This window comes from Haliotis asinina, chromosome 1 (genome assembly GCF_037392515.1).
Source record: "Haliotis asinina isolate JCU_RB_2024 chromosome 1, JCU_Hal_asi_v2, whole genome shotgun sequence".
Taxonomy (NCBI): Eukaryota; Metazoa; Mollusca; class Gastropoda; order Lepetellida; family Haliotidae; genus Haliotis; species Haliotis asinina.
The window spans coordinates 81,787,378-81,802,836 of NC_090280.1; the positions used below are offsets into that span (position 1 = coordinate 81,787,378).

Genomic DNA, 15,459 nt, shown 5'->3' on the forward strand with positions numbered 1-15,459 from the left:
TCACCTGCCATTATCTTCCTCGTTCAGCACTGGCAATTCTGTTGCATAGTTGCTGAAATGTTCACTTAAAATTGCCACTCCAAATAGTCTGATTCTCCGGTAAGTTTGTGAAGCACAATTCCAGTGACCCCAGCAGTCATATGGGAAACCTTTCTCACTCACTACACTGCACTGTCCCCTACTACACTGGGGGACGGTGGGGTAGCCTAGCGGTTAAAGTGTTTGATTTTCGTGTCTAAGGTCATGTTTGATTGTGAAAAGTGGTGTAAAACTATACTCACTCACTCTCTACTACACTGTAATCCAATCCACTCACGACAGTCCAAACACCGTTGCATCAACATCATTAAATATTACTGCAGATCGAAAGCGTCCAGAAGAAGATATCAAGGAACTTGATGCCAAGAACAAGATCACCAGAGACATGGTAAGTTGGTTTAACTTAGTCTCAGTGTGTGAAATAGCCACCAGCCTCCTAGTCCATGGCTAGTCAAAGTCCAGGTGGGCCCGACTGGCAGGTGAATTTTCACAAGATCATTTTGTAAATACAGTGGAAGCTTTCTAAACCGGCTCTCATCCTGACTGAAGAAATAATCCAGTTTAGACAGGTGTGTTGGATTGTAGAGCTGATGATAAATGTACTAGCCACAGACAGGACCGAGTGTTCATGCTGGTGTTGACAACTTGCCAGACAGGACAGATGCCGGTTTGGACAGCTTTCACAGCTAGTCCGTGGCTAGTAAAAGTCCAGGTGGGCCCGACTGGCTGGTGAATTTTCCTAAGGTCATTTTGTAAATACATCACTGTTTCCAGCATGTTATGGTATAATACTCCTGCAAGATTATGGTCTGAGTAAAATGTTCATCATATTAGCAGATTAATGATGAAACCTGTGGTATACCAACTATATCTTTTTCTCATCTATTTTTGTAATCTTTTTTTGTTGTTTCGTAACTCTCAGGCATAGCTAGCCTGACTGGCTTGCAAGATCTGGAAACTATTTTGCACAGTGCTCTGTCTTTCTGCTCAGAAAACTGCATGTTGTTATGCTCATGTTGGTGCTCTGTTGTGCAGAATTAGAGGACATTTCTCGAAATAATATTTTGTTGGCACTGCTCATTGTAATAATATTGAGGCTTCCATTGTTGATGAGAAAAATGACTTTCTCAGCTGTATCATTTAAGGACAGAATCAGACCAGAATCAGATCACTAGTATGAACACACTTATGAATCAGCTCATGACCAGCTTAGCTTTTAGGGACCAAATTTCACACATATTCTTTCACAGGACATGGTGTCAGATGCAAAGGCATTGTGAGATTGAAGACCCTAGACAGATGATTTGATGACGTCGCTCAGCAGTTGTATAACAATAGACTTCACTTTATTGCAGTTATACCCCAAAGCAAAACGTCACAGGGACGAGGAGGAGTCAAGTGATTACTCGGATGAGGATGATAATGATGATTCAAGCCCTGTAACAGCCTTGTAAGTTTTACACACACACACATGCACTCACACTTACGCACATGCACACACGCACACACACACACATAAAACAACACTGTTTTCCCAATTCCCACAAAGCAAGAATGTTAGTTCACAACACCATAGACAATATTGTTTTACAGTGTACACAGTTTTACATTTAGACATTAGCAGGTGTGGTTGCCCTAGCAACGTAAGTCCTTCCCATGTGACTGCGAGATATGTACAGTACGAAACGAAAACGTGATTACGTGAGAGTATGGACTCTATACTCTATACCACGCCACAAGGCTACTGACTTCACGTAATGACAGACCATTGCCATTTCTACCTGCCACAGGCCTAAGGTCCAGCAAATATTTTGATCCATCCTATGAGTTACACTTTATGTTTTCAGACCGGTTCTGGCACCTGCAGGGGGTGCTGTGTTTGGATTGGGGAATCCATTCTTTGGAACAGCCAGGTACATGCTTTTCTCCTTCCATCCTTTATGGATACTTACCCCTTCCCACACAAGTTACTACTGTCAAATCTTCCTACGTAACATCTCTTACATCATGGTATGAGTGTTCTGGATTCGTGATTGGCTGCAATCAGATTTAGTTGTGCAGTCAGCAACGTTGTTTCAAAAGTGATCATTCGCAAAACCTTGGTAATTTTTATATGCGTCTGGAAAACTAGAACCTCTTCCCTAGCATGATGTACAAATGTTTCGTCTACAGTCGTGTAATCACAGATCAGTGGTAACTCCACCCTACTCTTTGACAAAAGACATGCTTGCTATTAAATGTCTTTAAGTATCACATCAACGAAAAGATCTTGTTGACTGATTCCTGCACTTTTTATTGCACTAGTTGCTGCTTTTTAGTTAACATGAAATACCAGATCTATCCTTCGCATGTTGATCAACTAAGTCCATGGCAACTGCCATATTGGATCTAAGTCGATGTAACATGTGACTGCATTGGATAGAAAGAAGGTGATAATTCATGTTACGTTTTTGGCTGCTAGGGTATTTTATAACAAACTGGAAATATGGCCATGTTAGAACAGAGGTTATGTAGAAAGATATGACAGGAGTAACCTCTGTCGGAAGAGAACATCGGTAATGGGACAGTGATGATGCCCGTATGCAGAGAGGCCAGCCATTAGGCTTTTGGTGTAATTATTACGATTTTGACCAATTAATTATGCCATTACACTTAATATGCAAATATTACACTTTTCTACTGGTTTTAGGAAAATGAATAAAGTGGATAAAATTTCGCAAGGAAGTGTTTCGTAATGCACTAATGCAGGATTTAAGAAATTGCCATATACCGATAGAAATCTGTTATTCTTCGAATTGCGCTCATTCCAGTTAATTTGTAAGGAATTAGTCACTTGACCTATAATTTTTTATCGTATGGAGTTTCATAATGATTTGTGACGTATATTTCTGTCTTGAATATTCATTTTGCGAAAACATGCACTATATCGAAGTGACCTGAAGACAAGTATTACCCTTTTTGGGTCTACATTACACTTTTTAACGTCTAGTATTACACTTAGTCCCAAAATAGGGTTGGCATCTCTGCATATGGCAACATCCTATATAATGCCAGCACTTGTCTTTCTGTAAACCTGCTCTAACCCCTAGATTCATTCCATTAAATTATCCTCCCATGATTTTCGTTAGTATTTTGCTGGCCAATCGAACATCAGGAAAACGAAGTGATAAGGGGAAGTTTCGCTATTGACTGTTTTAATAGACAATTAAGACATTCATTCCTTCAAAAAGATTTATAAGGTGTTTCTTTTTATGCGTCAGTCAGTTTTTATGACATATAGGGTTAACCTCCGTGTCCATACATACATCCCTATGTTCTTTCGTCCATCCAAAACAGGGAATGTGCTCTATCCACTTCTGTACAAAATGTGCTCTGTGCAATTCAGTGAAGTCATACGTGGGCATTCTTGGGACTCTAAAAGTGTGCTACTCATTTGTTTTAGTATTTTATTGGGTTTTTTTTGTATGTTTAGAGACATTTGAGTTTGCTGAATTTCTCTATGATGATAGTGTAATGGTGGACAAAGGGGGAAGTGTATGTCATCCTCTTCTCCTCATAAGTTAGTGAATGGAATTCACTTAGAATACACATGTGCTTTTAATTATTTTTTTTCCATTTTAGTCCAGGCCAATTTCATTTCTTGTTTTACAAAAAAAAATTTCCTCAGGAACCAACGGCAGGAGAGAAAAAAAAAATATAATCACCAATCAAAGTAATATTCCATATATATACTCTACTATGACAATTTATGTAGTGTATATTTGGCAAAAGCAATCTAAAAAAGATTTTCTTGTTAGTTTACATTTTTGGTCAATGAAAATATTAGGATTTTATTTTTTGAGCGGGAAAAATTCGCATTTATTTTTTTCGAATGCTTTGAAAAAATACAGCAAGCAGAACTGTAAAACATAAAATGAAACTGGTCTGGCCATAATGCTGTTTGAAATTATTTAAATTTTGTTGAATTTCTCGCTTAATGTAGTGTTAAAGGGGAGGTGTAAGTTATCGAGTTCTCCAAAATTACTTTATGGAATTTAGTTAGATTACTAATGTGCTTCATAGAGACCCAAAAGGTGTGAATCTCATATTTTGCTTTTGTATTTTATTTATTTGTCAGTGCTAATGCCATTTGAACGTACATAAATTTTGTTGAATTCTTCTCTGAATATAGTGTCATAGGGAAGGTGTATGTTGTCCACTTCTCCAAAAGTGCTTTTTTTTAATTCAGTTAGATCACACATGTGCTTTATAGGGACTCTAAAGGTGTGTATCTCATATTTTGCTTTTGTGTCTTATTTTTCTTTTAAATTTTAATACTGTGTGAACGTATATAAATTTTGTTGAATTTCTCTCTGAATATAGTGTTGAAGGTGATGAAGTGTATCCACTTCTCCACAAAAGCTGCTCATCAGAATTGATTGAGCCTTTACGTGTGTTTCATTGGGACTCTAAAGGTGTGCATTTCATACACTGTTCATCCAATTTCTAAATTTTGTCACTTCTACAGATGTTTGAACTTAGTTAAATTTGGTTCTATTTATCCTGTTTGTCCTTTACAACAGGGAGTGTACTTTCTTCACTTCTCCTCAAAACCACTGCACAAAACTCATTTAGCTTACATATGTTCTTTAAAGAGACTCTAAAGGTGTGCATCTCCTGATCATGATTTGTTTTTGTATTTTATGTTTTTTGTATGTTTTAGGGTCATTTGAACTTAGATAAATTTTGTGGAATTTCTCTCTGATGATAGTGAAGTAGGGGATTAAGTCTATCCATTTCTCCACAAAAACTGCTCAACAGAATTGATTGAGCTTATACATGTGTTTCATTTGAACTCAAAAGGTGTGCATCTCATAGTTGCATAGATGTTTATTGAACTTGTTTAGTAGATATTAATCACCAGAGCACACTCAGGGTAGGGAACGCTTCCTACAGCAGTGAGAACGTCCATGTCGCTGAACACAATTTTTTCATGTTTATTGCAGAATTCCTTGCAAACTCAGTCATGATCAGCTCTTGTGGTGTCTATTGGGGTGGTTTGTAAAACCCATTCTGATTGGTACACAAACCAAGTAGCTTAGCCAATCAAATTTGCTGAATGATATGAAGTACAGGGAGATCACAATAACCATAACAATGGATACAGAGTTAGTGCAGGTTTAATGAAATGTGAGCCACTGAGACAGAGAGCTTGATCTGGCAGGCAATTTTTTCATCTTCTGTAAGTTCTTTATTTTCCTGCTCTTTCATTTTCCCGAACAACATTGTTAAGAATGGTGTCAGCTCATTCCCTTGACTTCGGGTTGTGATAATGGTAATGATGATGATGATGATGATGATGATGATGATGATGATGATGATGATGATGATGATGATGATGATTGCTTCAGACCACCTAAGACAGTGTGTCGACAGTGTGCTGAATACAAAGAACCAGCCGGAGACACAGGACTTTTTGCAGGCATTCAAACAGGTCAGATTCCAAAATCTTTGCACCAAATGATGGCAGCAGGGACAGTACAACATTCGGCAGTTGTAGTAATGAGATCACAGTGCCAACATTTTTTTCTGTCATTCCCTGTCACAGACTTAGCGCTATGGATGCTTGATGCATCGAAGATTGAAATGTATTAATGTGCGAATTCCAAGCCACCCTCAGCAATATTCCAGCTACATGGCAGCTGGCTGTATATAATCGAGTCTGAACCAGACAGTCCATAGATCAACATAATGAGCCTCGAACTAGTGTTTATGTGGAACTGTAAACACTCTGATTGTTTACTTTCTGGAGACAGCAACTCAGGGATTTGGGAACAGATATGAAGGAAGTAAGGGTGTATACAAATTAGATGCAGTTTGAATTTTGTCATCACAACCAGCATCAGACTAAATTTATATGTAATCATGGTGAAAATTCAGATCAAGCTCAGTTTTCAGATTGTGTTTTCACTGCTGAAATATAATTGTCATCCCCTGCAACGCATTTTGCAGGGGTATCAAACTGGGCTCCATCCGTCCATCCGTGCACATTTATTTTTTCAGGAGCAGAACTTTAAAACAGTTAGATAGATTGATTAGATAGATTACACATAGATTAGTGTACTGGTGCCTTTTGGTAGTTTTGGATTTCTAAATAAAATAATTTTTGGCGTCTCCTTGGCAACAAGTTTCACTTCGATTAAAATTGGTGGTAGTGCCATTTTGCGGAACAGAACTCTAAATACGTTCACTATTTCTTTACCAAACATGGTAATTTTTGGCGTTTCCTTGGCAACGAGTTTCACTTTGATTAAAATTGGTGGTAGTGCCATTTTGCGGAACAGAACTCTAAATACGTTCACTATTTCTTTACTAAACGTGGTAATTTTTGGCGTTTCCTTGGCAACGAGTTTCACTTTGATTAAAATTGGTGGTAGTGCCATTTTGCGGAACAGAACTCTAAAACCATTCACTATTTCTTTACCAAACATGGCACATGGATGGTTCTGGTGGTGTACTGGTGCCCTATAGTAGTTTTTGAATTCTGTATGTGAATATTTTGTGCATTTCTATGGCAACAATTTCAACTTTGACTGAATTAGGTGGTAATGTTCTTATCCGGAGTAGAAATATGAAACCTTCGACTATTTCTACACCAAACTAGGCACATGGATAGTTCTGGTAGTGTACTGGTACCTTTGGGTAGTTTATGAATTCTGAATGGAATATTTTTGTGTTTCCTTGGCAACAAGTTTGACTTGGACTGAAATGGGTGGTAGTACTCTTTTCCGGTGATGGTTCTTTCTGGAGCAGAACTTCTAAAACATTTAATGCTCTCCTTCCACTTTGCCATAACACATTTGACATAATCATAACTATTAGACATATTCATGAAGAGTATTTTTCCATTGCGGGGGATATTGATGACTTTGTCTTCTTGTCATTCATGTCATGATTTTCAAGCTTTTGTAACTGTTTTTTGCAGCTTTCTTTGCTTTTTCAGTGATCCTGTATATCAATTTTTTTGCAAAACTCGAATTCACAATATGAGCTGAATACTATCATACATGACATTTACAGCAATAACCACTGTCAAGAATCTTGTAACTGGGGCAACAGGAGGCGCCACAGCAGGGGGAGATAACCCTGGCCCATCAGGGGCAACTGCAACAGCAACTGATGGCGGTAAGTTCTGGGAAGTGAGATCTAGGTGATTGTGTCAAGGATCACAGCCTTGCCAGTTGGCCAGTGTCTTGAATAGACCTTAACATATCTCAACGATATCAATAGTGTTTGGAATGAGAAACCAAATTCTGGAATTGTAATTCTGCGATAAAAGTGGTTAAAATTTTACAAATGTACATAGTTAATGTTATTGAGCGCATGTTTTTTCATGAATATTTATCAAATTTAATGGTTAGTATACTTTGTTCATGTTTGTTACACTAAAACATCAAAATTTCTAATTATTCGAAAATATGTTTTTACAATTGATAATTATTGATCTCTTGATCAATTGTGGAACACCACTAAATAATGTAACAATATTTCAGAATGTGTGTGTGTATGTTTATTTTGCTGAACAGTCTTATTAAGTTTGTAACAGACACTATCATACAGATGGAACATTTCTAACGTGTCATACAACAGTGTTTACTCACTCTCAAACTGTTAAATGTGTATATGAAGCCTCCCATGACAACAAGTTTTACACCTTCTGCAGCGGGACCATCAACGGGAGCCGATGGGGATGGATCTGAACCTGACGTGAAGGTGATGCCAACACCGCCACAGTTCACCTGTGCTGTCAATCAGAACCACATCCTGTGTGCGTGCTGCATGCAGCCAATGCCGGACCGACGTGCAGAGAGAGTTCACAATCCAGCTATCCCAGGACAGCAGTGTATGTATGTTTTGGTATGACACCAGACCAACGTGCAGAAATAGTTCACAATCCAGCTGTCCCAGCATAGCAGTGTATGTATGTTTTGGTATGACACCAGACCAACGTACAGAGAGTGTTCACAATCCAGCTATCCCAGCACAGCAGTGTATGTATGTTTTGGTATGACACCAGACCAACGTACCAAGAGCTGTCCCTGCATAGTAGTGTATGTATGTATGTATGTATGACGCCAGACCGACATGCAGAGAGAGTTTACAATCCAGCTATCCCAGCTCAGCAGTGTATGTATGTTTTGGTATGACACCAGACTGATTCGCAGAGAGAGTTCACAATCCAGCTATCCCAGCACAGCAGTGTGTGTATGTTTTGGTATGACACTCTCCAGTCTAGTGTCATAAGGCCTCCCCAGGCTTAGTTCTGTAATTCAGTTGACCTGTATCAGGAATCTGGTTTCCAGACACAATAACTATTCACTGCTACTGATGGATATAATCTAATAAATATAAGACTTTTCACCTCTGGAGGGATGGTGGACTAGCCTCATGGTTGATGTGTTAGCAGAAGACATGGGTTTGTGTCCTTACATTCCTCCAACATTTGAAGCCCATTTCTGGTGTCTCCCTCCATGATATTGCTTGAATATTGCTGAATGTGGTGTAGAACTAAACTCACTCACTCACTCATTACCTCTGGAAGTCAATAGAATTGTACCTGATTCCTGTCTTGGTCTAAGGATGGGTAACATGGACACAAATTCCTGTGTTTCAAAACCTAATTTGGACTTGAGTACCTGGGTCCCATTTCACAAAGCTATCATAGCGCTCCGACTCTCGTAATGCTATGTAACAGCATAGGATGCATGACAGCCATAGAGCGATGAAAGCTTTGTGAAATGGGGCCCAGATTGAGATGGTAGCGATAAGCCACAATATAAGCATTAAACACTGGTCACCTTATACATGAGGTGAATGTGGAATTCTAGTACCTGTATCAACATGGGTTGCCTACTCTCCAGAATGACTGGAATGGATACATACTGCGTCACAAGTCGTATTGATAGATGAAGGATTTACATTATTTCTCGACAAGCGGTTGGCTATTCGAAACAGCAGTTTCAATAGAAGTCAGCAGACTCAAATAGTAGTCAATAAATGTTTTCAGAACATGAAATGTTTAACTCGCTCTTGTACGCACTGATCGACAATATCCCCTTGAAACATGCAAGATGCTGGGCCTAGATTTTCAAAGCTCTCTTCGTGCTAAGATAGTCATAAGTGTATGATAATATATGGCACTTATGACTATCTTAGCGCTAAGAGAGCCCCATTTCACAAAGCTATTGTAGCTACGAGGACAGTTGCGAGGTCTTCGGTTTATGAGAGCTTTGTGAAATTGGACCCCAGTTCTTATAAGCTAATTGAGCACAATCCAGGGCCGTTATGAGATGTCATATTTATAGTTATATGTATATTCTCTTGCATAACTTGCGTAAGAGGACTGCACTCTTTCTCTTTCCAGCACCTTCAGAAATTTATCTGAACAGATCTAAAGTTTATTGTGATGTCTTTGTTTGGAATTCATTTGTGCAAATCATCATGTAAAAATGGACTGAACTGCATTTAGTTTTATGATGTTTTTGTTTACTTTCAAGGCTCTATTTGTTACCGTGCCTACTGCCATGCCTACTGGGGATGCCGTAATGCCAACTGTCTTGGTTGCCTTGGGAAATTTAAAGGTAGAGTTCAGTTTTAAATCAAATTTAGAGCTATTATAATTTCGTTAGATACCTCTGACTTTCCAACATACTATGTTTATGTCTTAGTTATCTCGTTAAATTGAATTATCTCGTTGGATTGAATTATTCTCTTTTTGGATTGAATTATTATCTCGTTGGGTTGAATTATTGTCTACTGAGTGGGAGGCTATTTCCTAAAGGAGAATGTTGTTCAGATGAATGAGAAGTCTTGACGAGACATCTTGTTTTTTAGTGTATGAACAAGGATGAGTTCCACTGAATGTAGTCAGTACATCAATGGATCAAACTAGTAACCTTCATGAATGGAAAGATTTCTTTGGTAAAACATGTTCCTACAGAACCAATTTACTGGAGATAAAATTCTGGGGAAACCAATGTTCTTGAGGAATGAATACTTTTATAATGCCTTCCTCTTTGTATTTCTGAGTGGAATCTGATGACGTGTCTGTTCAATAGTTGGTTCTCATGATCCAGACTCACACTTTTATTAATGTTATTAAGAAATGTCTGCAGCATGGGGATTCTTTGTCAGAAACTGGAAGACCCCTTTTAGAATTCCTTCAACAAACCATTCTTCTTGTGAGGGCAACTAATGGGATTGGGTGGTCAGACTGACTGACTTTGTTGACTGATGTCATTGTATCACAATTGTGCAAATCAATGCTCATGCTGTTCATCACTGGTTTTCTGATCCAGATTCAGTTATTTACAGACTAATGTAGCGAAATGGCTGAAATATGGCTGAGCTTGGCATTACGTCACAAACAAACAAATTTGGTCAGAAACCTCGTCAGTAGTGGCATTATGCCTAATTTCTCTATACAAACTTTCATGTTTACTTGAATTTCAAACTCGGTCTGGCAGTTTCAATCAGCTAAATTTCTCTCAACTGCATTTCTAAAGTGGAAATGAAAAAACAACTTAATTAACCTATCAACCAAACTAAAAAAAAGACTACAGGGTTTGAGTGTAATATTGATTTCGATTTATACTCAGAAGTGATTTATCTAGCATTTTCTCAAATTTGGTATTGAGAAATCGGGGACAGGTTGTCAGATGGACTGACTTGGTTGTTGGCATGTTGTTCCTAAAAAAAATTGGACAATGCTTCTGATATCAATCACAGGTTTGTTTGACCCAGATTGGATTATTTGAGGGATTACATCATATCAGTGGAATATTTTCTGAATGACCTAAACAGCAACAACCAAAACACATATATGTGATTACCAAAAAAGTCAATCCACATCTGGTTTGATACAGACTATGTATATATTGATTGATTTCACAGATATGAATTTTGGAAAGAAGTGTCTTGCTAACCTCATCCTTGATAATGCATCAGAGTCAGCAATATTCAAGGTAGGATAATGTTTTTTTGTTTTTTTTTCATGTTTTTATTCCCAGAATTATGTTTACAGATTTTATCTCACTAGTACAGTCAATACAGGAAGCCTCATAATACACAGTGTATTCTACATAACATTGTCGAGCATCATACTGTTCATAAATATGTAAAATGGTCAAACTAAGCATGCATATTAACTATTGCAAGGTAGGATAATGTTGGTCTCCTCCACAAAACATGTCTAAATTAATGATTATCTTACATCACACATGAATGTCACTTTGTGATTGGCTGAGCCAGTTAGTACACGCCGCCGCTTAGAAGCTAGTCGCAGTTTCCATGTTACCCACTGGAAATGCCGAACTGTGGGAATTCGTTTGATACTTTGTGTTAGTAGTGTAAGGACTGTTGCCTACTTCCAGTACTCCTTATCATGATCCAATACCCATGCTTCAAACAGTTCAAAATTAACTGACATGTTAGATAAGATAAATATGTTGTTCACTGGTCCCGCAGGGCCCATGGGTTGATGTACCCTCGATGTTCAGGGAACATAAACAAACAAAGGGTACATCAACATTGCAGCGTTCCCAGTATGTGATAATGTTATGTTCTAGACTTTGTATTTGAAACCATCTAACTCTAAACTCTGAACAGTCTGAAATTAACCTGAGCATTCGCCATTTTTGAATGACCATTTGTGATTCAGAGGAGCTATTTATGTCAAAACGATAAGCTATGATTAAATCTTAGTAGTTTATTGACTTTTATTTCAAATTATTTATTACATAAAGATCTATTAAAACAGTGCACAATTTATCGGTGAACTAATTTCACCTAAGCCCCCTTCTCCAGATAGTGACACTAACAGAACAGACCAGAGTCCCACATCCACAGTCCAGTGTGCTCCTGATCCCATATCCTAACATTCAGATGTGGGGAAAGTGAGGGAAGGGTAAAGCAACCCTTGACTCCCTTAGGACCCATGAACGACTTGATAATGTTATAACTGCACAGAGGAAGATGGCTGGAAACTGTTGTAGAAAGAAGAAAAATTGGTCTTGATGGCACAGAAAAATGTAGTCTTTCAACCTCACTTTTGTTGCCTCATGTTTGATGGTTTAGTTGGTTTGTATGATGTGACATGATGACCGGACTGGAGAAATCCATTATCATAGCAAACTGAATATTTTTCCTGCATTGTTGTCTGGTAATTTCTTGACACGGTTGTCACATCATTGGGGTCCAGTAGCAGGTGATTAAATATCTGTGAACTGTGTAAACAAATTAGATGAAAATATTACATCTGTTGTTGAAAATCCCTAATGCACTGTGTGTTTGTCTCTTCAGGACTATTTAGAAGCCAATAACATCTCGGTACGAGATGTTTTAAAAGACAGCTTAGCCAAACTTGAGGCAGGACAATACAAATGTTTCGGTAAGTCGAAAAGCAGTACAAGTGGTTTGCTACTGGCTTGTGACCAGTTATCACAGCGGACCAGTGCCAGTTATCGCCAATACCTGGCTGCAGCATAAACAGCCTGACTTCTACTTCTATAGTACTTCACATATTGACAAAAAAACAATAGGCTATCATAAGACTTATCAAGACTTTTTACTGATGGGATTTAATAATTTCCTATGAGCATGTAGCATTCACAGCAAGGGGATTTGAGGGTAGATACACGCCACACATATGCCTTTGAATTTCCAGTTGTGTGCCCCTGTGCCCTCATGTTGTTTAGTAAAGGATTTACCTAGGGTTTGTGTGCCCAAAGTCTGGATTAGTTTCAGGCTTGCTGACAATCTGTGTTGTTCGAACTTTTTCAACTTTTTGTAAATGATATGTTTAAATCATGGCTGGAACATTGCTCCAGTGAACACTATTTGAATGTGAGCCAACATGGCTAATAGCTGAAGGCTTAGTTTTTTTTCTTAAGCAGATGAAAAGAACTTGTGACCATCTTTTGGCAGGGTTTGTTTTGATGACACTTCCTGTTAGAAATTTCAGTGGTCAAACAAACTTCACAGAAAGTCATTCTGACTTGTCCAGTTGGAATGAACCAAGTTCTTCTATAGCTGTAGCCTGATATTGATGAAGCTGGAAAACAATACATTATATCAAGTGGAAAATGATGTTTTGTTCCATACACCTTCAGCAAATGGCATTATATGCAGTTTGGCATTATAATCAGGGTATTATATATGCAGGATATCCGTTCTGACAAAAACATGGCATCTACTTAGGGAAAATGGACAAATAGCTTTTCTGTTTTTGTATGTCTTCAGATCAAATGCGGGGAGCTGTGAATGGCGAGACGTATTTCTGCTACATGTGCGGAATGCGGAACTTCAGAGACCTTGCCTACCAGTATCGAAAGGATATACCTAAAGAAAAGCTGCCAGGTATATATCTTATAGAGATGAGGGCTAACGATGAACACATGCTCAGATTGTTTTACTGAGGTTGAGTCACCACATTGTTGTCCTTGCCACAGTGCGGAACTGGGACTATGTTTTCAGTCCTGATTCTTGTTACCGTGAGCTGTTGTACCCAATGTCTTCAAATTTGGTGACAGCCAACATTTGGTGATTACGCAGACACCAGTTGATTTTGTTGACCTTGACATTATCTTCAAGGTCCACATGACACTTTGACTACTTTTCAAACCCGTGTATACATAAGATCTAAGATCTAAGATCTCCTGAAACATTGCTCCCAGTATCTTCAGTTGTCAAAAGCCTACATTGGGTGACTATCCAAACACCTGTCATTTCATGCATCTTGTGTGTGTGACCCAAAAATAAAAAAGTAGCAAATATGTCAAATATTGGTGGCAAATAGAGCTGTGATGATATGTCATAGTATCGATAATCGTGATACTTATCGAACGATAAATTACTTGTTTTCATATCAAGATACATATCGTTGACCTCAAAATTCTTAACTCGTCACTAGAAATTGACAGTTATGTCAATATTTACACTGTTACTTGATGTCAAAATATATGTTTCTAGAAAAAATAACTGAAGATAGCTTATCATGATGTATATCAAATCGTATCGTATCATTCCAAGAGACCCGTGAAGGTCCCGGGGTAGAATAGGCCTTCAGCAACCCAGGCTTGCCATAAAAGGCGACTCAGCTTGTCGTAAGAGGCGACTAATGGGATCGGGTGGTCAGACTCGCTGACTTGGTTGACACATGTCATCGGTTCCCAATTGCGCAGATCGATGCTCATGTTGTTGATCACTGGATTGTCTGGTCCAGACTCGATTATTTACAGACCGCCGCCATATAGCTGTAATATTGCTGAGTGCGGCGTAAAAGTAAACTCACTCACTCACTCATTCCAAGATATTGTATTGTGAATTTTCTGTATTCTGTCACACCTCAGGTGGCAAACTCATGTTTTGCTATGTTTTGATGGGGTTTTTTTTGGTTTTTTTTGGTTTTTTTTGTTTTGTTTTGTTAGGTTGTTGTTGTTGTTGTCCTATGCCATAGTGTTCCAGCTGTATTCCAAGTATATGACTGTGTTCTGTAAACGGAGGTAGTTATTTACATCAGGAGCGTCAGTCCAGGTAATATCTGTAGCAGCCATAACTTCACTGTGTCGAGGTATGGGATTCGAACCACTGATTGCCTGATCTTAGGTCACATGGCTTGTCCTCATGACCAAAGAGATTAATCCTGTCGGCAAGCTTATAAAGTATATGAAGACTGTTTTAATGGGGGTTACCAGTATTCTGTTTTCAGGGTTTGTCCAAGACTATGTTTCCCTGGAACATGGCATTTATGGAAAGTTGCTGATTGTTACATTAAACAGCATACATGGACTTGCTCACCAGTGAGAATAAATTATTATTTCAGAGGAAGTCCGTAGACGATCCGATTGTTATTGGGGCAAGAACTGTCGAACACAACGTAACAAGCCACATCATGCAGCGTATGTATATTTTGATGTTGTCCATATCTCTGAGTTAGATTAGTTATATACTCACATACAAAAGCAACACAAGTTGAGTATAAAGTATAAAGTACCGGTATGTGATTTTCAAAATTAAAACCAAGAAATACCAACATTGTCAGATAAACGAACAATAGAGAGGAGACATTGGACTGGCGGCAAAGACTGATGACATCATTGTGTTTCCAGTATTATAGGGGTTACACAGGTTCTGGGCAATGGCCATTGTGTCAGTCAATACCAGGTGTGACCTTGTTTGGACCAGAGAATCCAGTGGTCAAAAGCATTAGTATCAATCTACTGGGATACAGTAATAAAAACAGGGATAAGAAGAAATGTGTCAACTGATTCAGCATGCATCGCCTTCCAATCCTGCTGATCGCCTCTTACAACAAGTTTGGGTTGCTGAAGATCAATTCTAACTCAGATCTTCATAGGTCAGCCCTAGTATAGGCTGTTCATG

The 15,459-nt window shown here is 38.5% G+C and overlaps 1 protein-coding gene across 1 annotated transcript in view; it reads left to right on the forward strand.

Annotated features, from left to right (window-relative positions):
* The window catches only part of LOC137298000 (E3 ubiquitin-protein ligase CHFR-like), a 28,842-nt gene that overhangs the window by 12,662 nt on the left and 721 nt on the right, over positions 1-15,459 (forward strand). The window contains exons 10-20 of the mRNA XM_067830021.1: positions 363-427; positions 1,395-1,489; positions 1,887-1,952; positions 5,430-5,512; positions 7,099-7,203; positions 7,742-7,921; positions 9,576-9,659; positions 10,972-11,042; positions 12,379-12,466; positions 13,318-13,434; positions 14,900-14,975. Of these exons, the coding sequence (XP_067686122.1) occupies positions 363-427; positions 1,395-1,489; positions 1,887-1,952; positions 5,430-5,512; positions 7,099-7,203; positions 7,742-7,921; positions 9,576-9,659; positions 10,972-11,042; positions 12,379-12,466; positions 13,318-13,434; positions 14,900-14,975 (1,030 nt within the window). The remainder of the gene's footprint in view (positions 1-362; positions 428-1,394; positions 1,490-1,886; positions 1,953-5,429; positions 5,513-7,098; positions 7,204-7,741; positions 7,922-9,575; positions 9,660-10,971; positions 11,043-12,378; positions 12,467-13,317; positions 13,435-14,899; positions 14,976-15,459) is intronic.